At 39.7% G+C, this 25,939-nt stretch overlaps 3 protein-coding genes and 1 pseudogene across 5 annotated transcripts; 1 reads left to right on the top strand and 3 right to left on the bottom strand.

The window, feature by feature from the left end:
• Positions 1-243: 243 nt before the first annotated feature.
• On the top strand, positions 244-2,130 carry LOC121763044. Of its 2 annotated transcripts, none has more exons than XM_042159103.1 (3): positions 244-577; positions 895-1,691; positions 1,838-2,130. In XM_042159103.1, the coding sequence occupies exons 2-3, from the start codon at positions 1,375-1,377 to the stop codon at positions 1,896-1,898; spliced, it is 378 nt and encodes a 125-aa protein (XP_042015037.1). In that variant the 5' UTR covers positions 244-577; positions 895-1,374; the 3' UTR covers positions 1,899-2,130. The 2 variants fall into 2 exon arrangements, with proteins under 2 accessions (XP_042015037.1, XP_042015036.1); XM_042159102.1 differs by having other exon boundaries at positions 890-1,691.
• A 130-nt stretch (positions 2,131-2,260) lies between these two features.
• LOC121763003 (ruBisCO large subunit-binding protein subunit beta, chloroplastic-like) lies at positions 2,261-6,143 on the bottom strand. The gene is made up of 14 exons (XM_042159046.1): positions 5,946-6,143; positions 5,256-5,494; positions 5,042-5,167; positions 4,738-4,875; positions 4,573-4,668; positions 4,218-4,460; positions 3,893-4,127; positions 3,607-3,776; positions 3,444-3,521; positions 3,290-3,361; positions 3,093-3,197; positions 2,910-3,002; positions 2,737-2,829; positions 2,261-2,635 (listed from the first exon to the last, which is right to left on the bottom strand). The coding sequence occupies exons 2-14, from the start codon at positions 5,481-5,483 to the stop codon at positions 2,498-2,500; spliced, it is 1,815 nt and encodes a 604-aa protein (XP_042014980.1). The 5' UTR covers positions 5,484-5,494; positions 5,946-6,143; the 3' UTR covers positions 2,261-2,497.
• Positions 6,144-7,547: 1,404 nt separating this feature from the next.
• On the bottom strand, positions 7,548-9,669 carry LOC121763014 (probable serine/threonine-protein kinase PBL16). Of its 2 annotated transcripts, none has more exons than XM_042159058.1 (6): positions 9,471-9,669; positions 8,836-9,137; positions 8,605-8,740; positions 8,362-8,498; positions 8,175-8,283; positions 7,548-8,097 (listed from the first exon to the last, which is right to left on the bottom strand). In XM_042159058.1, the coding sequence occupies exons 1-6, from the start codon at positions 9,532-9,534 to the stop codon at positions 7,709-7,711; spliced, it is 1,137 nt and encodes a 378-aa protein (XP_042014992.1). In that variant the 5' UTR covers positions 9,535-9,669; the 3' UTR covers positions 7,548-7,708. The 2 variants fall into 2 exon arrangements, with proteins under 2 accessions (XP_042014992.1, XP_042014991.1); XM_042159057.1 differs by having other exon boundaries at positions 8,175-8,298; positions 9,471-9,667.
• A 3,187-nt stretch (positions 9,670-12,856) lies between these two features.
• Positions 12,857-25,343, bottom strand: LOC121760667 (annotated as a pseudogene).
• Between the last annotated feature and the right edge of the window lie 596 nt (positions 25,344-25,939).

The following is a 25,939-nucleotide window of genomic DNA, read 5'->3' as shown; positions in this document are numbered from 1 at the left end:
AAGTCTTACAATTATACCAATGAAAGATTCGTAATTATTTGGCGGTTCCTTCCGATTCTTAAGCATCAATATATATAATTAGTAACACAAAAAAGATTTAATCTTGAGCTATGAAAGTTGTAGTCCTAAGGAAAGACAGAGGGGTAGGGAGAAAGGAGCCTTGCCCCCTTCCAAAATGAATTCTTTTTTTCATTTCAATTAAAATTAACTGGCTTTAATAATCAAGTGGCTCTTAGCCACATTTCATGCTTCTCATCCCCACCACTTCCACCATTTCCTCATGCCTCATCATTTCATTGAAACTTCTATTCTTAAAATCATATCCCACCTTCTCAACAACAAAACCAGTATACTCTACTAAAAAAATGTTCCCACGTAAGGAATAATTGCCTAGATTCATGCTAGTGTCCATTGTATCTCACTCTCTCTAGGGAGGAAACAGTGTGGGACACTACAAATCAGTGGAAAAAAATCACTCTACATAAAGCTCAAAAGGGAAGATTTTGCACCTGATATGAAAGGCAAAAAGGGATTGACATCTGGAGAGAGAAATGGATTGCTTAGTTTGGCATCTTAGGTAAGATAACAGCTTAATCACAAATCTGGAAGCATTTGATTCCTAATCATTAAAAGGGTTTCTAGTTCTCTCATCCAAAAGCATATCTTGACTTTGGTTGTGACAAAAGGGTAATCCTTTGTTTATTTAATGCTGGTTTTGGGTAAGAAACACCCCTTTGTAATCCAGAATATATACCATTTGGTGCCCAACATATGTTTAATATTAAGAAAAAAGGTTTCTGCTAAAGTTGGTTGAGCTTATTATTTGATTATGTAATGTCAAGTTAGGCCTACTTTCCATATCTAAAACTTGCTTGAGCTCTTGTGGCAGCAAAGATTGGCAAGAGACATCCAAATAAGAAAATTTGAGAGGATCAGATGTTTTGCTGTGGAAAAAGAATGCCATGTGTTGGTTGAAAAAGAAAGGAACCGTTAATTGCTCAAGGTTTGGTAAGAATATGCTTGTACTATATTTTGGATTTTCAGACACTGTTTGCGGTTAAAAAATAACACGTAATGGAATGTTGGGCAGTTAGGTGCCTTACATATTGGTGTATCTTTATAGCTGGACTCTCTGCCTAAGCATTCCTCCTATTTTGTTCTCTTTAAACTATCGTTCGTGTTCCTAAAAGAGGGCCGGACACGCATTCGGATTGTCACATGAATCTTGATTTATGCATCTGTCTGACTTTCTGGTAAGTGTTATTGTGTTTTTTTTTTTTGCATTAGATTCTTGAAAAACTGCGGTTCTGGAATTGTAGACTCTGTATGAAGAAGGTTGAATCTTAAAGGCAAAATAATCAAGATGAGACGACGATGAAGGAAACCATTTTCATGAGGGTATTGTACTGCAAGATCCACTGTCCATTGATGTGCTTCTGCAAGCCGTCTGCTGCTCATCTCTACACTTCAAAGCCATTGAAACTGGAAAGTGCTCCACATGTCGCTCCTTCGACAGTTTATGCTAAGGAAGAAGAGTGTGTTGAAGCGAAGCATGAAGCTGCTGTGGTAAAAATCTGCGTACGGAAGTCCTGTCTTCGCTCCAACTCCACCAGAGAGATTGGGAAGAAAAAAGTGCAGTGGATGGACCACCTGGGGAAGGAACTTGCTGAGATAAGGGAATTTGAATCAAGGTGATTGATCCGATCCCCCTTTTTGTATTAAGTTTTTCAATTTAGCACCAAAATCTGTTTGAGGCTGCTACTTGATGTGTCAAGACTTGAGACTGTATTTTCATTTCTGTGAGAATTTGCTTCTTCATTTCAACTTGTTTTCGCAGTGAGTCTGGAGATACAGATAACGAAGATGAAAGCAGCCGTTGTCTCTGTGCCATTCTCTGACTTGGCTATACGCAGAGAGCAGAGGTGATCAATCTGTTTCTTCGGCTTCATTTTTGCCTAATTCAACTGCTGATCTACGCTTCTAATCCAGCCAATCTGTCTGCGGATTGTACATCATCAATTCTTTGTAACAAAGATGAAAGCCTACATCAGTGGCTACTGTAATATCACTGCTAACACCAAACTCCATTTGAGCATTGTTTTACATTCAATTTATTATGCTTGTATGCAATTTGTGTCGTTGCAATTTCAAAAGTGATATAGAGCATCGAAATAAACAAGTGTAAAAACTGTTGATAGCATTCTCATTGATTACAGACTCTTCATTAGAGGCTTGAATGCCTCTGATAAAGGAAATTATATTTAAAAATTTTGCCAATTTCATTCCACTTGAAATTACAAGATTACATCCATTACAAGATTATTCCATTGCTAATTTGGAAACAGAAGAAATAATTTATTGAACATTGAATTGAAGGCATATCATTGTCCGACCTAAACTTGGTAGTGTCATCACTCCAAAACTCACGATCTTAATCTAAATCCGCCAGCCAACCACATCAGAGCCTCAACACCACCTCCTCTCTTCATCGATTTGCTTAGTAACCATACCCTGAGTTGTCCATTGGGTTTCCTGCCACGACTGGCTCAGGCTCCTTGATCTCCACCACCACGCAGTCCGACATCAAGAATGTCTTCGCCACCGAAGATGCATGCTCTAAGCAACACCTCACCACCTAGGCTCAACAAAACAACCAACAATTAGAGTCTGCAAGGAAGAGAACAACATTCCTAAATGGTTTCCCTTCATTCAAATGAAACCTTATCTACTACCTACCTTAGTCGGGTCAATAATTCCTGCAGCCATGAGATCTTCATACTGTCCGGTTGCAGCATTGTATCCGTATTTTGGGTTATCACTTGACAGCACCTAAACATATACACCCACTTGATCTTAGAGGAATGATACTCTTCATAACAATTTATGCAAATGGCAAAGTATCCACTCACCTTTTCACTAACAACACTTCCATTAACACCAGCATTCTTGGCTATCAATTTCAATGGATAACTCAAAGCTCTTTTGACAATATCTGCTCCAACCTGTAATGGGATACCCTCTTAGTTGGATATGGTTTCCAAATATATCAAGGGATGACCAATACTAAGGATGGATATTAAAGAAGACATTACCTTTTCCTCGACATTATCAAGAGTTTCCTTGATTGCGTCTACTTTGGATGCAAGCCTCAATAGTGTGCATCCACCTCCAACAACGATTCCTTCCTCAACGGCAGCCTGTGCAGCAAGTAAGAATTTTATTAAAACCTTTTAGCATCATCCGGAATCGGAAGAATATGACCTTTACATAGCTAGAAATCACAGCTTGCCTTGGTGGCGTTGAGAGCATCTTCTACTCTAAGCTTCTTCTCTTTCAGCTCTGTTTCAGTTTGCGCTCCAACCTTCAGACAGCAGATTTATGCTTTAGAAAATTACAAGAATAATAACAAACGGTTCAAAAATAAAAAACTGAACTAAACTTACCTGAATCACAGCAACCCCTCCTGATAGCTTTGCAATTCTCTCATTTAGCTTCTCCTTCTCGTAATCTTGATCAGCCGCCTTATCAACAGTGATACATAGCTTTAGAACAACATAAAGACTAAATTTGATATGCTGATGCAAAAATAATGCGAAGGTTACATACCTCAATGAGGTTTTTAATTTGAGAGACACGTTTGTTTATAGCGTCTTGAGTGCTACCATCCCCAACTATTGTAGTGGAATCCTTAGTCAACACCACCTTGGCAGCATGACCCAAAACTTCCTTGTCAGCCTTGTCTAAGGTTAGCCCGACTTCCTCCCTGATCACAGTTCCTGCATACAGAAGGAAAATTCCTCTAGGTAAGAGATGTACAAGATAAAACAAGAAAGAAGTGCAAAGTAACTCTTTTCAAAAAAATCAGCAAAGGAAGTGTAACACAAAAACTTACCTCCGGTCAAAGTAGCAATGTCATCAAGATACTGACTCTTTCTCTCCCCAAATCCTGGAGCTTTAAGAGCGGCAACTTTGAGTGCCCCCCTGAGCTTGTTCACAACTAGAGTTCCTAGAGCTTCTTGCTCAATATCTTCAGCAATTATCAACACGGGATAACTGCCTCTAATGGCATCCTCCAGGACATTAATGAGATCCCTTGCATTTGTTATTTTCTTGTCAACAAGCAACAACTGTAAGAGCAAATCCACTTGTTAGTAAGAATAATTTCTTAGTCCTACTACATGTATTGGATCTTTAGTTAAAAATAAACAAATGGTTACCTTGCAATTCTCATACTCAACAGTCATTTTCTCGCTGTCAGTTACAAAGTAGGGAGAGATGTAGCCACGGTCAAACTGCATTCCTTCAACAACATAAAGATTGTTGTCTGCGCTTCGTCCCTCTTCAAGAGTAACAACACCTTTCCTACCAACTTTGCTCAAGGCCTCAGCTATCATATTCCCCACTTCATAGTTGTTTCCCGCACTTACAGCAGCAACATCTGCTAGTTCACTATCTTCAACCTGCAAATATCACACTGGTTACTCCATCGTAGCATTGCATAATAATCATCACATGTATCACAGAAAGCTCATACATGTGCATCTTGTTAAATGCCAAGATTGAAAAGGTTACCTCTTTAGATATTGTTTGCAGTTCAGCAACCAATGCCTTGGTAGTCTTTTCAATTCCCCTAGTAATAAGGACAGGGTTTGCTCCAGCAGCAACTACCTGCAAACAAGGTGAATCCATAAGATACATACATTTTGATGTAAGACATCATCCCCAAGGTCCACATACCTTGACACCTTCGGCAATAAGCCCTTGTGCAAGAACAACGGATGTTGTTGTCCCATCCCCAGCCAGGTCGTTTGTCTTGGCAGCTGCTTGTCTCACCAATTTAGCTCCTATGTTCTCAACTGGATCCTCTAACTCAACCTATATTGAAATCAATGAAATTGCATATGTAAAAGTTAATTATCATGAATCCGTGAGAAGACACCCAAAAATGAAAATGTGTTCTATGATAAGCAATTCATTGATTATCATTGATTACACGAATAACACAAAATTATAAACAATTCATATTGACTAATTGGTATACCTCTCGAGCCACTGTAACCCCATCATTGACAATTTTTGGGGCACCATACTTGCTTTCAAGAACGACATTCCTTCCCTTGGGTCCAAGGGTGACACCAACTAGATCCGCGAGTTTGTTAACACCAACCTGACACCAACCGAATTAACCTTCAATAATCATCTTAGGTGAATAACAAATTCTTAGCAGAATTCAGAGGGGGGGGGCAAATAAGCACCTGAAGCCTCTTGATGGCTGAGCCATCGTTGTTGAAGTATAAGTCCTTCGCAGCAGCTGTTATCTGAGAAAGGCGTGTTTTGCGGAGGACCACATTCTTTCTCCTCCCAAGCGAACTAGCGGATATCGAAGCAAGAGATGACAACCTGCTGGATGAAACTGAGATTCTATCATCAAGAACCCTGCTGCCGGGAGCAGCCAATGAACCGACTGAGGAAAGGCCAGCCATTTACTTCTCACCTACATCAGAAACAAAGAGCTGAAATCAGTAATCAAGAAAGTAGACGCTATAATATGTAAATTGCAAACAGATTACAAATCTAAGATAGAGCTGAGATTACAAGGAAATGAAGTTACAGTTACAAACATAACATGGCTTTCCAGCTACCACAAAAAAACAACCTTGATACCAACTACTATCGTCCAATAGAAATTGGGTTTGACAAAAATGGCATCTTTAATCAAAAGAGCAAGCTACATAATTCCAAACTATATCATCAGATGAAAAGCAATACAATAATTGGCCAAGCATGAGCTCCTAATCTATAAGGATAGGAGCAAAACAACAGCAATAAACATAGAGGAAAACATAGGAAGACCACAACATGACATACAAAATAAGCATTAATCCAGAAAAAAAATATAAAAAAAAATTGAAAGAGAGAAGCGGAGTATTAGTGAAGCAGCTCACCGAAAATTGAAGGAAGATTGAAGATATTGAAAGCGAGGTTGAAGAGGGCAGCAGATGAGGAGAGGGTTTATCCAGAAGCAGATGCTAGTCGATTAGGTTTTTAGTAGGTGAGTGAGTGAAGCGTGTGGAAATCAACGGGTTAGTTTAATTCTTGAAGTTTCCAGTTGATATCAGCCGTCCGATTGTGGCTCTGTCGCAGAGGAACAATCTAGAACCTCTCCCTCAGAAATTTCTCGAGCTTCAAATAACAATAAAACTGTAATCTACCAATAACGTTAGAGCATCCGCAATGATGGTGGGGAAGAAGGCCGCCGTCCGTACCCGCGGCGAGGACAAGGCTCGCCACCGCTGCGCTCGCGCCGCGCCAGCGAGCAGTCGACGTGGCGGCACACGATTGCCGTTGCCTTTGAATAAATTTTTTTTAAAAAAAATTCGTTAATTAATTTTAAATAATGATAAAAAATAAAAAAATTTAGTTTCCAAATCCCAAAAATATGACCGTTTTTTTGCCCGTTTTTCTGAATTTTTTTGATTTTTTTGATTTTTTTTCCCTAAAATCATCTATAAATACACACATTCATCATCCATTTATCACATCAAATCATCTCTCATTCATCTCTCATTCATAATTCTTATACAAACTATCAACACATTCATCCCTCACTCAAACCTCAAATGGATTTCACCCATATTATGGCGGAAGCGGAGCGCGAAGAACAAGAATACTACGAACAACATGATTATAGCCGACGAAGGGCAGAGGGCGGCTAGCTTCTACGACGAGGATGAAGCTGGAAGCTCAACAGCGAGGTCTCCCCCACGCCGAGGTGAGCATATGACGGTTGGCCAGAGGATCGAGACAAGGCACACAATGCGTGATACCCAAACCAACATTCAATTACAAGAAGACCTAATCAACCACATGTGGATGAAATTCGGCAACGAGTAGTGATTTTTTTAATTTTTAGTATTTTAATTATGTAATTTTTAATTTTTAGGCTTTTAATTATGTCGTTTTTATTTTATTTGTCATTTGTAATTTTATTTAGGTTTTTTTAATGAATTTTATTATTATGGAAATGTTATTGTTTAATTGAATTTTAAATTAATTGTGCTCGTCCTTGCGGATGAGCACAGCTGTGGGTGTTGTGCTCTTGCCAGAGAGCATGCAGAAAAAGTGGGATCGGGTCCACAACCGTACTGCTGGCAAGAGCACGGTTGTGGATGCTCTTAACACTTAACGGCTTACAATTATTTATCATTTCCCATACCATTAATAGCATTCCTTTCTTGTTCAATAAAGACAAAAAAGAGCAATTTTAGATAAAATGTTGTTGAAAAAATCAAATCTTTCATTTATCGATGGGTCACTTATGCAAAATGCAAGTCATAAAAAGCTGAATTTGTTACTCCCCTCAGAGAGAAAAAAAGGATTTTTAACTCTTCAGCATTGAGGTCAATGTTTCAAATTTGTTCCTATTTATACTTTGCAAAATGGTTGAATAACTTGATGTATTCAAGAACATTTAAACATATGTATCTGTACAATCTATGATCTAACAAAAAAAAGAAGAAACTCGAATAATCAGATCACACCCACCAGAAAGAGAAGAACATTATCTACTAGTATGTATGAAACCTTTTTCATTTTCTACAAGGCCTATTTCTTGCTATGAAATAACCCGGACAAACTAGAATACAAAGTAACAAGCATGAGCAAAAAAGAAGACACAAAGGAAATTAGAGTATGCAGTTTTGGTGTTTCAGTAGCCAGAATTAGAGTTAGGACTAGTAGTAGTAGTAGTAGTTGTATATATGGTGAAAGATTGGTTGGGAGCTGCATTTGCATCAAGCTGCAGAGGCTCTAACGAATCCACTATGTCTCGCATGAGAGGTCGCGCCTTAGGGTTGCGGTTGAGGCAGTGGTAGGCTAGCATGGCTGCTTTCTGAACACCCTTTACAGGATAGTCTCCTCCCAGCCTAGCATCCACAATGTCGAGCACCTTCTTCTTCTCCTTGAGTAACGGGATAGCCCACTCCGTGAGGTTCTGCTCCCGTGCTGGCCTTGACCGGTCCAAAGACTTCCTGCCCGTCACAAGCTCAAGAAGCACGACTCCAAAGCTGTACACGTCACTTCTTGGAGTCAGGTGGCCTATGCATACAGAGGCGAAAACGTGAGTCATGAGACTGAGGCAGTGTCTGTGTTGAAAATGGTGATGCCATTGCTACCTGTCATTATGTACTCAGGTGCAGCGTATCCATACGTTCCCATTATGCGCGTGGAGACATGTGTCTTGTCTCCCTCTGGCCCGTCTTTTGCAAGGCCAAAATCAGAGAGCTTCGCATTGTATTCCTGTTGAGAGTTGGATTATTGTTTTTAGTAGAATACGACCAAGAAAGATTTCGAGCATCTTACCTCATCTAACAAGATGTTGGATGTCTTGAAATCACGGTAGATGACCGGCTTCTCTGCTTCGTGCAGGAAAGCTAGCCCCTTTGCTGCACCAAAAGCTATCTTCATTCTAATAGACCAAGGCAAAGGGAGCAGCACTCCTATAACAACATCAGTTGGTGTATAAGCAACACTAGAATGCTCAAAACTCCTTAAAATTATGTTTGTGTGTGTCTTATTGCATCAAGAAGATGAATGTGGAGTTACTGGAAAAGAGATGGTTTTCAACGCTGCCACGAGGCATATACTCGTATATGAGAACCCGGTGTTCGTCCTCACAGCAATAGCCAATCAACTTGACTAGATTTGGATGGGAGAGCTGCCCCAAGAAGATCACCTCAGACTAAAACATCATCAAATAGTGTATATACATAGACATAGTTAGTAACTTATTGAGCAAAATGAAAGATCAATTGTGATCAAGATTCTGAATTTTACCAGCCATTCCCTATGACCTTGAGAACTCTTGTCTCCATCATGAACCTTAACATCAACTGTGATAGGTTGAAGGCCTTGTATGTCTTCACTGATGTATCCTTTGTACACACTTCCAAATCCTCCTCCTCCCAACAGGTAATCTTGTCTGAAATTTGAAGTGATGCTCTTGAGCTCATTGAATGTGAAAACAGTCAGTGGCTTCGACGACGTGCACCGGCGTAGGTCTTCTACTTCTTCTGGATTTGATGGCAGTTTTCTCTCATCTTTTCTTACCTTCTCTGTGGGGCCTTGATCTGGGGATTCTGCAACACAAAATTACATATACTTTCTTACTTAAAAATATGCTTTCTTGATCATTTTCATCTATTTTTCATTATTATAGTATATTGAAAGCATCAACTATACCATTTGTCACCACAACTAAATAAAGAATCAAGGAACAACAATACAGATATTCGAATTTAGTTTTAAATAGCATCAACTTTGGAATCTTTCTGCATATCTCTGAGGGAAACAATACTGGAATATTCATGAAGTTAAAGCAACATACAAATTTGAATTATTAAAATATTGCTGAAAAACGATAAAGATCAAATTTTTATCCAAGAAAACTGAGAAAAAAAAGGAAAACTCACCAGATTTTGCGTTAGAAGAGACCCTGTAAATCAAAGGTTCACACCCACACCAACAATTCCCCATAAGATCAAACCCACAAAAATCTAAAAAAGCTCTTGTTCAAAAACTCATCAGAGAACACCCCATGAAAGAAAGATGTGATCTTTTTTCAAGAAAAAAGGAAGCAGCAGCAAAAGGAAAGACAGGAAAAAAGAATAAGAGCATCCGATCCGTGCTCTTTGCTCTTGCCAAAGAGGTCGGATATGGGCCCGAATCCACTTTTATTACTTTTTTACTCTCAGCTCTTAGGCAAGAGCACAACACTCACACTCTTCCACAAGGACATACTCAAGGGTCTCATCATTCTATTATTCAATTTGAATAAAAACATTTCCATAATATTAAAATGCATTAAAAATACCCGAAATACTTAATTAAAATCCTAAAAATTAAAAATTACATAATTAAATTCATAAAATAAAAAAAACACACTACTCGTGGCCGAATTTCGCCCAAATGTGTTTGATTAGGTCTTCTTGTATCTCAGTGTGGGTTCGGGTATCGCGCATTGTGTTTCTTGTTTCGATCCTCTCGTCCACCATCGTATGCACACCTCGGCGTGGGGGAGACCTCGCGGTTGAGCTTCCGGCTTCATCCTCGTCGTAAAAGTTAGCCGCTCTCAGTCCTTCGTCAGCTATAATCATGTTGCGCAAGATAATACACGTGTACATGATGTCGGCGATATTTTTAACGTACCACAGCCGAGACGGGGCCTTCACAATGTTGAATCGGCCATGAAGAACCCCAAAAGCTCTTTCGACGTCTTTCCGAGCAGACTCTTGACGCTGCGCAAAAAGAATCTGTCTCGGGTCTTGCGGATTGCTGGACGTCTTCACGAAAGTCAACCACCTTAGGTTGATACCATCGGCGAGATAGTAACCCATGTGGTATGCATTTCCGTTGACGGTGAAGTCGATCGCCGGTGCTACACCACTCAAAACATCATTGAAGAGTGGTGAAGAATAGAGCATGTTCAAGTCTTTGTTGGATCCGACAATACCGAAATATGCATGCCAAATCCATAGGTGGTAGCCGGTGACCGCTTCAAGGATAAGTGTTGGGCCGCCGCCTTTGTGGCCGCTTAAGTGTTGCCCCCTCCAAGCAGTCGGGCAATTATTCCACTTCCAATGAATGCAGTCAATGCTGCTACGCATACCGGGAAAACCGTGGACTGTTTCGTAAAGACGAAGCAACCGTTGACAATCATCGGTGGTGGGTGCCCGAAGAAATTCCTCACCGAAAGCAGAACGAACGCCGTCGCAAAAATTTTTAAGGCATAGGATTCTAGTTGACTCACCGACATGCAAATACTCGTCGAAGAGGTCAGCTGTTTGCCCAGTAGTAAGTTGTCGGATGGCACAAGTACACTTCTGCAACGCCGAGAGACTTTGTCGACCGGTTGGGTCTCTACTTGATTGAAAGTATTCAACACGGGCGGACAATGTGTTGACAATACGCATAAACAACCGTTTTGACATGCGAAAACGGCGCCGAAAGTAATCTTCCGGAAACCGCGGCTGGTCGGAAAAATAGTAGGCAACGAGCCTTTCGTTGGCTCCCTCCCTGTCACGAGGGATGTAGCGGCGAATTGATCTAGTTGGTCGAGGAGGAGGGATAGGGGTAGTGGCGGCGACATAGGCTTCATAGGAGGCACGATATTGTTCATAGTATTCTTGTTCTTCGCGCTCCGCTTCTGCCATGATATCGGTGAAATCCATTTGAGAGGGTTTGAGTGAGAGAGGAAGATGTAGATGAGTTGTATGAAAAAATATGAATGAGAGATGAATGAGAGATGATTTGATGTGAAAAATGGATGATGAATGTGTGTATTTATAGATGATTTGGGGAATAAAAAATTATAAAAAAATCAAAAAATTCAGAAAAACGGTAATAAAACGGCCATATTTTTTGGAATCTGAAAAAATATATATTTTTTTATTTTTGGTATTATTTTCGATTTAAAAAAATAAATTTCCAACGGATAATCCGTTGGCCAATAGAAACGCGCCACGTAGCCTGCTTAGCGGCATGGACGTGCTCGATGCATCGAGCTGCGCCGTGCCAGCGGCGCCAGCGGCATGGACCCCGTCCGTCCCAGCGAACACCGCTACTGATGCTTTAAGTGCGCTAATTTGAAAAGAGTTACGAGTAAAGGGAAATGGTGATAGTTTATGGCAAATGGCAATGATGAGTGGAAGCATGAGTGGGCCACAGTAGTCTGGGAATGTCTCATAGCATAGTTGATTTGCACTTATTTATCAAGAATTGTTCAGTAGCAAGTTAGTGCGTTTTTTCAATTTAATTCCCACCAATCCTTTCCTATCCCTCTCTCTATCTCAGTATATCTCTTCTTTAGCTGTTGAGCATGCGCATGACATCTCCCATACCATTTCCATACCTCTTCTACTTGTGTGCTGTCCCTTACTGTTAGTTGTCTTATGTAACCACCTTACCTACTAATTTTAGAAACATATTATGATGGTAGTGGTGAATGGTGATAACTTTATGTTAAAGATGTCAAATGCAAACATTAAAAATGACATACTTTCACAAATAAAGGAGAGGATGAAATATTTTAAAGGGACATTAACATCTAATTTCATGAAACTTTCAAAAAGTTAAGATTTTCCTGCGAATTTTCAACTTGGAAAATAACATCACAAAGTTTAACTGAGTTTGTTATTTACGAACTTTCAACTTAGAAAATAATATTACGAACTTTAACTGAGTTTGTTATTTCCTACCGGCGAAAAAAATCCGGCAAATAATATCATGATACGGATTTTTTTCGTAATTTCTCGACAACAATTTCCAGAGCTTCAAGTTCTTCAATCTTTGTAATTTTTCTTGATGCACACCCTCCAAATTGTTCTTCAATCCATTAATAATATAGCCGGAAATATTTTGCTAGTGGAAAATACTAACAAACTCGAGTAAAGTTTGTGATATTATTTGTCAAGTTGAAAGTTTGTGGGAAAATCCAACTTTTTAAAAATTTCATGACATTAGGGTCAATATCACATTTTTAAATAAAACTAAATTTAGTTGAGAATTTGCATATATGTGTGATGAAAGAATATTTATAAGTTCCTTGAGAGCAAAAATTCTCAACTAAATTTAGTTGTATTTAGAATGTTAACTGATAAAAAAACGTGCTAACATTTATAAAAGCAGGATTAAAGCAACAATGTTACATCTGATTATTCAAAACCATCGGTTAAGAAAGTGAAATAATTAAGGTTTAAAATAATGGCCAAGTAGAAATTAGAAACTACTAGTAGTTATCAAGTTTTGTCATCAAAAATGTGTTTTAACTCTAATTCATCTTGGAAATCAGTAGTTTCAGCTAGCAAGTTTTGATCAGCAATGTAATGGCAACTGCTACGACTCCAACACAGTATCCCAACCCCAAAGGGAGACCATACACTGATAGTTCTAGTTCACTACCCTTGTTATTACAAACCCACAGAGTTTGGGATTCCCTTCAAATGAGTTGGCCGGAAATGTATCAAACTGCCCGCCTCTCGGAATCTCTCCTTCAAGATCATTGCCAGCAACGCTCAACCGTGACAAGAAACGTAGCCCCCTCAGAGACTCAGGAATCTCCCCGGAAAGATGGTTCCCTGACATATTCAGGCTCTCCAAGTTAGTCAGACCCGAGAGCTGGCTCGGGATGCTGCCTGTGAAGCGGTTGTTGCTGAGGTCCAACGCTTGAAGAACCTTCAACCTTCCTATTTCTTGTGGGATTTCTCCGCTGAGATTGTTGCTGCCCACAGCCAACATGCGGCGCAGGTTGTAGAGACGGTTGTACTGGTTCCCGTCTATTAGAAACGGCAGCTGCAGATAGCTCATGTCAGAGGAGGTGTTGTTTTCAGATAGCAGAGCTGGCATGAGGCCGAGCTGCGGTGGGAGGTGTCCAGATAGCTGGTTTTCGGTGAGGTTGAGAGCGTAAAGGCTTGGCATAGCTCCCAACCAGCTTGGGATTGTTCCTGTCATCCTGTTTTTGTATAAAACTAATCTTTTCAGTTTGGTGAGCTTTGCAATCCAGGAAGGGATATGGCCTTGTAGAGAGCAGTTTCCTAGAGAAAGAATCTCCAAACTGTGGAAGCCTACTCCAAGGGTGTTGTCATCGGGCATCATTGAAAGATTAATGGGCTAGATTAGATTAATAGGAAATAATTCTATTGGGCTTGGTCCAATGTTACAATTATTCTATTATATATATATCCTCTATTGTAGAGAACACAAGAGATAGAAAACCTAATTCTCTAAGAGAGAAAAGCGGCGCTACGTTCACAAGAGATTTCCTAGCTTTCTCTATAGAACGATTGTACCGAGGAATTGTTCCTGCATCGGATCAGAATACACGTGGACCTCGATAGTAGTGGATTCAACTTGCAGGATACAATCGTCGAAGAAGAACAACACAACAAGTAAGATTTAGTTCCGTTGTGTATTATGTGCTCAACTTGCAATGTGATTATGAATATAGATCTGGAATTCTTGTCCGCAATTTCCGCTGCGCTCATTAGATGAATACAAGAATTCCTAACAGTGGTATCAGAGCTCGGGGCTTGATTCATAATTAATTTTGTTTCCTAATTAATTCGTGGATGATTTTGAAAATCAAAATTATGAAATCAGATTTCAAAATTCTTGCAATCCAATTAATCGATTTGATTCATTCAAAATTGAAAAATTTCGCGAAATTCAAACAAGTCTAAAATCAATATTGGCTTCGAGCAAACCCCAATCACTCTGCAACTCCTCGATTTGATCGGCGACTGCTTCTCGGACGCGGACGGAGGGCTCGCGCATGGCGCGGCTCCGGCTGCTGGCGCGACGGTGGGGGGTAAGATCTGGTCGGAGATTAGAGGCGTCGTATCGCGCGCCTCATAGATCTGGACGTCCTTCATGAATCTGCCGGCGAGATTCTCTAAAACGATGCCGTCGGAGGCGCCGAAGATGTCGAGGACGTGCTTGATGAAGTGCTGCTCATCGGAGGTGAGGGAGTCGAAGTGGCGCTGGTCGGCAGAGAGGTCGACCTCCTCCGCCGTGCAGAAGGAGGCCTCCGCCTTCTTGCACATCTCCCAGACTTGAGGGTAGTGGATCGGAAACATGCAGATATGGTTGGAGGTTGTGGCAATGGAGGATTAAGGGATTTGGATTTGGATTTGGATTTGGATTTGGAAAAGAAAATCATGTTCCGCGACAAATCCATGCCAAGAAATTATTATTTATTAATAGTGCCAGTTTAGGGTATCCTATTAATTTAGAATTAATATTAAGTATCCTAAATGTGCCTTTAATATTAGTTTAGAATTAATATTAAATATCTATTTATATTAGTTTGGAATTGATATAAATTAGATGATAAATTTATTAATTGGATTAATGTATGAATGAGCAAGAATTGATTAATATTATTATTTTGGAATAATAAATAATATATGTGTGCTTGATGATGATTTGGAACTATCACTTAATTTACAAATTTATTAATTTAGAATTAATATAGATTGGATTAATTTCGTTAATTAGATTAACAAATTGGGACATAGTTATCATCTGGAAATGATAATATATACTCCACAACACAATATTAATTTGGAATTAATATTAAATATATATAATTATATTAATTTAGAATTAATATAATTAAATCCACATTTAATTAGAGAATAAAATTTGATTGAGCATTATTTGATATCCTATGTGATAAGCATGCTATTTGATTTATGCTTATTTTTTAACTATAGTAGTTAGAGACCGTTTTATTGTCTGGGTAGGCGGCGCCCAGTATGTGTAGTCCGTGTTATACTATGTCTGGGTAGGCGGCGCCCAGTATTTGTAGTCCGTGTTATACTATGCCTGGGTAGGCGGCGCCCAGTAATTGTTTGAAATTTAATATTGGATATTATATTCACAGAACTAGTATCACACTTTTCCCCACAAAATATAAGTCTTGTTTTGAAACAAATGCGTCGTCCATCACAATTGTTTGATGCTCCTAGCCTTTTCGACCATGAGTTTTACGCCCTCGCGTTCACTCTATATCCACAAGGTTTAGGCTCATTCAATGATGCATGGTTGGCATCGTGTGATGGGGTTGACTTGCTTAAATTATTTTGAGTAGCCCTCGCAACCAAATGATTTATGGACGCATATTAATTAGATTAATAAACCAAGAATTGTAAAATTGTTGTTACAATTGGCTTGGAGGCCTACCTGGTGATATTATTGTAGCCATCAGCCCTCGCAGAGACTACAACTATATAGACTTGGATCTTGGACCACTAAAATTTATATTTGATATAAATTCGTATTTTATGTTTGGGGGCATAATATATGTTGAAATTAGTGGGAGCTAATCAATACAATAAACCCTTGTTTGATTAGTGATACGAATGTGATCTTTATATGCTTTTCTAATTTGCCTTTCGTTTTATTTTCTGTTCAGATAATATGTCAAACTTATCTTATGAGTGTATGATGGAATCAAACAAATTGACTAGGTCAAATTTCACGGAGTGGCAGAGAGACTGCCCAAGACTTAAGGCACAAGGTGCAATGAGTGGGAGCTCAGCTATGTTTGTCATTGAGATAAATATGTCTATGAATAACTCACAATCCTGGGTATTGGATACCGCTTGTGGTTCACACATTTGTAATAATGTGCAAGGTTTAATTGACAGCAGGAAAGTGAGGCCTGGGGAAGTAGACCTACGTGTTGGAAATGGAGCAAAAGTTGCTGCCGAACGCGTGGGAACTTATAGATTAGATCTTCCCTCAGGACATAGACTAGATTTACATAATTGTTATTTTGTTCCAGTTATTTCAAAGAATATTATTTCCATTCCGATGTTGGACATCGAAGGTTTTTCCTTCCATTTTGCAAACAACAGATGCTCGTTTTCTACTAATGGATTGCTTTATGGAAATGCCTCGTTAGAGAATGGATTATATATGCTTGAATGCAAACGGAATATTCTCAATGTGCAAAATAAAAGACTTAAGCTATGTAATACGGATAATGCTACTTATCTTTGGCATTGTAGACTTGGTCATATCAATGAGAAAAGGATAGCGAGATTGAGAAAGTTAGACTATCTAAATTCATTTGATTTTGAATCATATGGTGCTTGTGAATTCTGTCTCAAAGGAAAGATGACTAATAAACCACTTTCTGGGAAAGGGGTGCGTGCTAATGATGTGCTAGAGTTGATCCACACAGATGTGTGCGGACCGTTTCCAACTCAAGCAAGAGGTGGTTATTCGTACTTCATTACTTTTACTGATGATTTGACAAGATATGGATATGTGTATCTTATGAAACACAAATCCGAGGCCTTTGAGAAATTTAAAGAGTTTAAGTGTGAAGTTGAGAAACAACTTGGGAAAAGTATCAAAACTCTTCGATCAGATCGAGGAGGGGAATACTTGAGCCGAGAATTTCTTGATTACTTGAAATCGCATGGAATTCAGTCAGACTGGACACCTCCTGGTACACCACAAATGAATGGAGTATCTGAAAGGAGAAATCGAACATTATTAGATATGGTTCGATCCATGATGAGTTTAGCTAGTCTTCCTTTATTTCTCTGGGGTCATGCTTTATTGACTGCTATTTACATTCTGAATAGAGTTCCATCTAAATCAGTTGAGAAAACACCATATGAGTTATGGTATGGCAAAAAGCCTTGTCTTAACTATATGCGGACCTGGGGTTGTCCAGCCTTTGTTAAGAAAATGATGACTGATAAGTTGGAATCTAAAAGTGAGAAGTGTTATTTTGTGGGATATCCTAAACAAACTAGAGGATATGAATTCTACTGCCCCGGAGATCACAAGGTGATAATCTCTAGGAATGTGAAGTTTTTTGAAGACACTTATGTCTTAAAGGAACAAAGTCACAACATGGTAGATCTTGAAGAAATTCAAGAACCACAAGATAACATTAAGAATGAGGTATTGTCAAATGGTTTGAACAATAACTCAGTGGGAGTTTTTGATGATCTATTGAGAGGGGAAATTACTATTAGAGGAGACCTTAGAGGGACTCTCGAAGAGCCTCCTCAAGACAATGAGATGCATCAAAGACAAGATGATACAATAGTTGCATCACCTCTACCTCAAGAAGATCATAGTGATATTCCTGAACCTACTCACATTCAGAATGAACAGCCCGAGCCAGAAGAAAACCAACTCAATAGGCCTAGGAGGATTCGTCGTGCACCTGAGAGACTGAATCTAATGGTTGAGAACCAAGATGATGAAGTTGATTTAGATTACGATGAGCCTAAGACCTATACCGAGGCGGTGTCAGACACCGATCGAGAGAAATGGCTTGAAGCCTTGATATCTGAAATGGACTCGATGTACTTCAACTTAGTCTGGGAACTAGTTGACTTGCCAGATGGGGTTTACCCCATAGGCTGCAAATGGATCTTCAAAAAGAAAAGAGATGCAGATGGCAAAGTACAAACCTACAAGGCTAGGTTAGTGGCAAAGGGTTATAGTCAGCGCGAAGGCATTGACTATGATGAAACCTTTTCGCCAGTTGCTAAGATCAAGTCCATTAGGATATTACTTGCAATTGCTGCATACTACAATTTCGACATTTGGCAAATGGATGTCAAAACCGCATTTCTCAATGGAGAATTAGAAGGCGATGTCTATATGACACAACCAGAAGGTTTTGTATCGAAAGAAAGGCCGAATGCAGTGTGCAAGCTAAAGAAGTCCATCTATGGACTTAAGCAAGCTTCGAGGAGTTGGAATATTTGTTTTGACAGAACAATCAAATCGTTTGGTTTTGTCTGAAGCAAAGAGGACCCATGTGTTTATAGTAAACGCGAGAATGGAAACGTTGTCTTCCTCATCATATATGTTGATGACATCTTGATTATGGGAAGCGATCGTTCCATGATGCAATCCGTGAAAGAATGGTTGTCTAGTTCCTTTATGATGAAGGATCTGGGTGATGCTTCCTACATCCTTGGAATCAAGATCTATCGAGATAGACCAAATAGGATGTTAGGATTATCACAATCCACTTACATAGACAAGTTGCTAAGGCGCTTCTCAATGGAGAACTCTAAGAAAGGTTTTCTTCCTATGGGACATGGCATTGTATTGTTAAAGAAGGATTGTCCTTCTAATGACAAAGAAAGAGACAACATGAAAAGGATCCCGTATGCTTCGGCTATAGGATCTATTATGTATGCCATGATTTCTACTAGGCCAGATGTGGCCTATGCGCTTAGCATGACAGGCAGATATCAGCAAAATCCCGGTGAGGAACATTGGAAAACTGTTAAGACTATTCTTAAGTACCTTAGAAGGACTAAAGAATATTTCTTAGTCTATGGTGGACAACCAGAGTTATCAGTTACTGGGTACACTGATGCTAGTTTCCAAACAGACCATGACGACTATAAGTCTCAGTCTGGATATGTTTTTGTCCTCAATGGTGGAGCAGTGAGTTGGAATAGTTCCAAACAAGGTACAACTGCCGATTCCACCACCGAAGCCGAGTATATTGCTGCATCTGAAGCTGCCAAAGAAGCTGTTGCTTTGTTAGAGTTCGTTAAAGAACTGAGTGTCATTCCGAGTGCCAATAGTGCAATACCTTTGTATTGTGACAACACTGGTGCTGTTGCGCAAGCAAAAGAACCCAGAGCTACGAACAGGAACAAGCATGTTCCCAGAAGATATCATCTGATCAGAGAAATAATTGAAAGAGGCGACATAAAATTAGAAAGAGTACCCACTGATGATAATTTGGCTGATCCTTTCACCAAACCGTTATGTATAGCAAAACACAACAAGCACTTTGAGAGCTTAGGTGTTAAACATCTTGGTAGATGACTTTGAATCAGTGGGAGTTACAGTTTTATATGTCTTAGAAACATTTTGTGTTGAGACAATATTACTTGATCACATTATATGAAAATTTCATTTTCTATGGGTTTTGTGCACTTATTGGAATAATTGTTTTAAATGTTTGATTTTATTCTAAATATTTGTTCCCTTGAATTATGACTGTCGTTAATGGTGTGAGACATTAATGATATAGTATAATTCTAAAATAGCCCTAACCAATGATCATCAAGAATGAGATATTGATGATATGTTATAGGTTAGCATGGGGTTTGCATCACATTCTTCGAGAATGTAGTTGTTCTCACAACTACGAGATATTAGATACTAGTGATGGACACATGGTATACTTTGGAGAGTATTGGTATACCCTACTATTAAACTGCTTTGTTAGGTGTCTACAGTTTATTAGTGCATGAAGTATGTAATAGTCCTTGGATCTGAGGTCATTACACATTTTGTTTGTTGAGTGGTGTGCTTTGATCTTGTCCAACGCTTTGCCTCCCCTCGGAGGATTAAGATACGGACTTGTGTTGGGTACATCATAAGATAAATGGAAATGGTAGTTGAGCCAAGAATGAGATTCATTCCTCGATTAGAATTTCGAGAGAACACTCAAATTCTCTATATTACTTGACCATTAAGTCATTGGCCAATGCAAAGATATATTCAATTAAAGTAATTGAATATGATCGAATGGGTCATTTAATAAAGATGAGATAAAGTGATTGAGCTATTTGGATGACAAATGACAAATCTTAGGCTCAATCGGGTGGTTCGTGAATGAAAGGATATTACTATAAACTTTGTGTAAAGGCTTGTTTACCGAATTCACGTAAACGTCCGTCATATATCGAGCTACGCTGCCAACGCAGTCTAGGAGTTTTGTGCAGACTTCGATTAGATCGTCGTCGATAATGAGGGCCTAAAGGGTCACACTATATGTGTATTATGATCCGCTCAAGGGTACAATGTTAGAGCTGTGTATTATATCTAATGCTAGTCCAAGTGGGAGATTGAAAGATTAATGGGCTAGATTAGATTAATAGGAAATAATTCTATTGGGCTTGGTCCAATGTTACAATTATTCTATTATATATATCTTATATTGTAGAGAACACAAGAGATAGAAAACCTAATTCTCTAAGAGAGAAAAGCGGCGCTACGTTCACAAGAGATTTCCTAGCTTTCTCTATAGAACGATTGTACCGAGGAATTGTTCCTGCATCGGATCAGAATACACGTGGACCTCGATAGTAGTGGATTCAACTTGCAGGATACAATCGTCGAAGAAGAACAACACAACAAGTAAGATTTAGTTCCGTTGTATATTATGTGCTCAACTTGCAATGTGATTATGAATATAGATCTGGAATTCTTGTCCGCAATTTCCGCTGCGCTCATTAGATGAATACAAGAATTCCTAACAATCATCTCGTCTTGGAAGGTGCCCATCATGATCAAGACGACGAGATTGTGGCAGTGGCTGAGAGTCTTTAAAGCGCCAAGGACGTTGGAGAGATTGTTCTTTGCAAGAGCTAGGTGTTGGAGAGATTTCAGAGAGGCCGTGCAAGGTGGAACCTCACCAACTAGCTGGTTGCGTGACAGTCCAATGGCAGTGAGTGATCTGCAGGTGCACACTGTGTGTGGGATGTTACCAGTTAATGCGTTGCAACTGAGGTCAAGGACTTGCAAGTGATGGAGTTTGGAGAAGTCAAGGGGAGTAATGTCTCCTTCAAGGTGGTTGTCTCTCACCACCAGAGTTTTTAGTTTGGTGCAGTTCATCAAAGAAGGAGGAAGGGTGCCATTGAGGGTGTTGTTGTGGAGGACTAGTGTTTCCATGTTGGTAAGCAATCCTATTCTTTGAGGTATCTCACCACTAAGTTGATTGAAATGTAGCTCCATGGTGGTGAGGTTTGAAAGTTTAACAACGGTGTTGCTGATGCGCCCTGAAAACTGGTTATCATGAAGAGAGATTTCCTTCAACGTTTTCATGTTGTAAAGATCGTGTGGCAGCGGACCCGAGAGAGAGTTGGAGCCGGCTTTGAGAACATGGAGGTTTGAACATTGGCCGAGGCCAGGAGATATAGGACCAGTAAATTGATTCATGGAGAAATCCACGATTTTAACTAGTTGGGAGGTTTTGCAAATATTAGAAAGAATGGAGCCTGTCAAAGTGTTGTTGCTGATGTTGAAGCTGATGAGATTGAATGTGTGATGAAGGAATGAAGGGTGGAATGAACCATTGAAGTGATTGCTGGATATATCTAAGGTTTGGACTGAGGGTGGTAGAAAGAGTTGAAGTAGACTAGAAAAATGGTTGAAACTCAAATCTAGTGTTTGAAGTGTTTGGATGTGGGGGAAAGGGCCTGAGAATTGGTTATGGGAGAGATTGATGTGAGCAAGAAAAGGTAGGTCTCCAAGAGTGGGGGTAATGGTACCGGAGAGATGCTTCTCCGGCAACCATAAATGCGTGACTCGAGCAACACCATTTTTTATGGTGCAGTGTGTTACGGACTCAATTCCCACATCGGTTGTGAGAACAACTGATGTGGAGTATATAGACTAAATGAGCTCTCTCTCCTAACAGACTAGTCTTTTGGGATGAGTTCTCATGTTTAGTCGGTATCAATTGGTGCTTTCATTGAGAGCCCAAACCACTCGGAGTGGTGGCCGGGCAACGAACTCGCCGTGACCAACGAGTGCGTTTGGGACCGCTCGGAGTGGTGACCCACGGAGTGGTGGCCGGGCAAAGAATCCGCCGTGACCAACGTGGCCGTGACCAACGAGAACTCGGAGTGGTGGCTCACGGAGTGGTGGCCTGGCAAAGAACCAGCCGTGACCAACGTGGCCGTGACCAACGAGGACGTTGGCCCTTAAAGGAGGGTCGAATGTTACGGACTCAATTCCCACATCGGTTGTGAGAACAACTGATGTGGGGTATATAGACTAAATGAGCTATCTCTCCTAACAGACTAGTCTTTTGGGATGAGTTCTCATGTTTAGTCTGTATCACAGTGTATGCCTTGCCATTGACAGCAATTAGTAGATGGAGACCAGTTGAGAGGAGAGGATGAGATGTGGTGGTGGAAAGATAGGAGGGTTTGGTGGTCAAGTTGATGGCAGCTAGAAATAGCTTTAATCTGGCAAAGAATGAGGAAGCTAATTGCAAGTAGAATCTTCATGTTGCCTTAGTTCATGTGAGTTGGAACAAGCATCTTATTATCTTATATATACACAAGAAACAATCAAGAAAAAATATGTTGGGGGAATTTCAGGTCTAGGGGAACAAGGGTTCCCTGCTGCAGCTGCAAACATGGATGAATCTTGAAAGTGATTGAAAACCAGGTCAAGCTGATGTGTGTGGGATGAATAAATTCCCCAAGGAAGTGGGAATTTGTTAAGTCTCAGTCCAATGACTTTGGAAGTATTACAAGAATTGTTCAAGATACAATGACTAGCTAGCATAATTATACAAAATTATGCTCTAATATTTGGTTCAACAGTACTGTAGTTTTGATACATTTTTTGTATATAAAGCATTGAAGAAGGAAATGTAGTTGTCGACTTAATATTCACCATTTTATAGTACTATGTCATAAATTGTTGACTTGTTTTACATTCTTGTTACATTACATCCCCAAGCAGCTTTACCACAGAAAATGCAATGCCAACTACAAATTTGGTGCAATGAGTGTGGACCCTTAATGGATTGAACACTAGAGTGCGACTGCGATTATCCAAATTATTTGGGTCAAATTCAAACAGATCCTCAGGCATTTCTTGGTGACTATAGGTAGATAATGGAATGGAATGAATGTGAATAATTAATATATTTATTCCAAAAAAAAATATTTTTATCAAATATTTTGGATCATATTTGGTGTGTGTGCGCACGCGCACGCATAGTCTGTGTTTATGTGTGGTGGTGTGTGCATGCGTGTTGGTGTGTGTGTGTGTGAGCATAGTTTGTGTGCATGCGTGATGCGTGTGATAGTGTGTGTGCACATGTGAATCAGTATGTGTAGTGTTTAGAATTTTTTTCATGATTATTAAATATTTTAAAATTTTAAGTTTATTATAAAATTTACTACCTCCCACAATAAGTGTCACATTCCATTTCGATCCGTCCCACAATAAGAGTCACATTTTACTTTTACCATAAATGGTAAGTAGATCTCACATTCCACCAACCAATTCTACTCACATTTTATTATAAAACTAATATATATAAGAGGGACTCATAATCCACTAACTTATTCATCACATTTTTCTTTACTTTTCTTAAAATTCGTGCTCACATCTGTTAATGTAGGACAGAGGGTTTAGGGTTTAGTATTACTACCTCCGTCCCAGAAAGATTGTCCCGTTTTCTTTTTCACACTCGTTTTGCAAAAATAATAATAAATAGTTAAAGTAGAGAGAGTAAAGTAAAAGAGAGAATAATGTACAGAATAGTCTTACCTACATTATTCTTTCTCTTATTTTACTCTCTTTCAACTTTACATATTTATTATTATTTTTGCAAAACGAGTGCAAAAAAAGAATTGAGACAATCTTTCTGGAACGGAGGGAGTATAAAATTGATATGATATTGAATTGATATACTCCCTCCGTCCACGAAAAGATTGTGAATGTCATGAGTTTTAATGTATAATTTGTAAAGTAAGAGAGAGGGGAAAAGGTAGTGGAATGAGTGTTAGTGGATTGTAGGGTCCACATTTAGAATGATGTGTAGGGTTAGTATTGGCTGAAAACTTTCTTTTTTGAACTTATTCTATTTTTCGTGAACGGACCAAAATGACAAAACTTGTCTATTTTTTGTGGACGGAGGAAGTATAAAAGTACATAATATAAAACTCCCTCCGTCAACGATAGGAGTCCCAATTGAGTTCGGGTGCGGGTTTTAAGAAATAGATAGAAAACTGGTTCAAAAAAATAGTGAATGTGGGTCACAATTTTGTATAATATTTTTATAATATAATGTGAGACTTACATATTTTTTATAGTAAAAGTAAATTGACATTCTTATTGGCGGACATACCAAAATAGAAAAACAAGACGCCTAATCGAGGACTTTAATTTTATGGAAATATAAAATAAGAAGAAGAAAAGAATGTAATGGTATGATCATTCTTTGGCTAAATGAAAGAAATCACTACAAAAAAATCGCTATTTAGTGGCGGAAAGAATCTGCCAGTAATAGTGGCGGATAATCCGTGGGAAATTTCAGTGGCGGAATTGCCACGGATCAGTGGCGGATTTTAATCCACCCATATCTATGGCGGATTAATTCCGCCACTAAAAATCATTTTCTCAATAAGATATATAAATATTTTAAAAATTAAATATAGTGGTATACAATATTATAAAATTTAAATCTAGTGGCGGATTGTCCGCCACTGCATTAGGGTGTCCACTATAAGCCGGACACTTCCAATAGCCCCGCCACTTTTTTTGTCCACATCCCCAATTTATTTGTCTGCGCCCACAAAAAAAGTGTCTGCAGCTATAAGCCGGACACTTCCAATAGCCCCGCCACTTTTTTAGTTACTTTTCATTTTATTTCATTTTTCGTTTATTTTAAATCAATTGTAATTAAAATTATCGGAATGTAAATAATTAGAAATCGAGGTAATACTGAAATGTAAAAAAAGTATTGGGACCAAATATTCGTTGTATTATGGAACTGGGAAAATTATACAACGAACATTTAAAAAAAATACAAATAAAAACACCGCCACCGTCTACTCGGTGGCGGACTCCCCCCCCCCCCCGGCCGCATCCTCTGACAACCCCAGCTGACTATGGATCCGACACATGAGCTTGTAGAATATACCCTTGGTGATCGGGTCGGTTGCGGTCTCATAGAAACGGCAGTTGTCTTGCAGTTGTTTCATCAACTGCACATCTAGGTTCGCCCTCAAGACCTCATGGGAACCAGTGGCCATGGATGGCGGTATAGGGGCGGGCTGTGAGATGCGCGATCCAGACGCGGCCAACGAGAGGCGGGAGGCACCTGCAGCCCCTCTAGCGCTTCGGATAGAGGCTTGTTAGCCCGGAGGGCGTGGGCGCGTAGAGTGTGTAGGGAAGGGCTCTTCGGTTTGCTCGTCGTTGAGGTCAATTGATTACGAGCCGCTGTCGCTGCTGTAGTCCCCGGCTATGTTGTGTCTAGTACGCTTCGCCAAAGGAGCTCCTGCCCGCTCTTGCGCACAGATGGCCTTGAATTTCAGACAGTGCTCGAGAACGAGATACTCCTCCCACATGTTGAACTTCGGCCAGCCTTCCGTGTTGAATTAGGTCATAGACAGCGCCTTCATGTCAGCTTCGCTTCGGCCACTCTCAGCACTGAGCAGATTGTTCTCGTATATGCCCACGAACCTCTTGGTGGCTCTCAGAATCCTAGACTACTTTTTGCGGAGCTGTTCTCCGTCACGCGGTTTGGCGCCTCGAGGTTTGAACCCGTTGTATGCCAACAGGAAGCGCTTCCAAAAGCTCCCCTCGGTCTGATCGGTGCCCACAGCAATGGACTCCGCTTTGGTGTAGT

This window comes from Salvia splendens, chromosome 13, assembly GCF_004379255.2.
Source record: "Salvia splendens isolate huo1 chromosome 13, SspV2, whole genome shotgun sequence".
NCBI lineage: Eukaryota > Viridiplantae > Streptophyta > Magnoliopsida > Lamiales > Lamiaceae > Salvia > Salvia splendens.
Note: the sequence above shows the minus strand (reverse complement) of the source record. Positions and strands in the feature narration are given on the sequence as shown.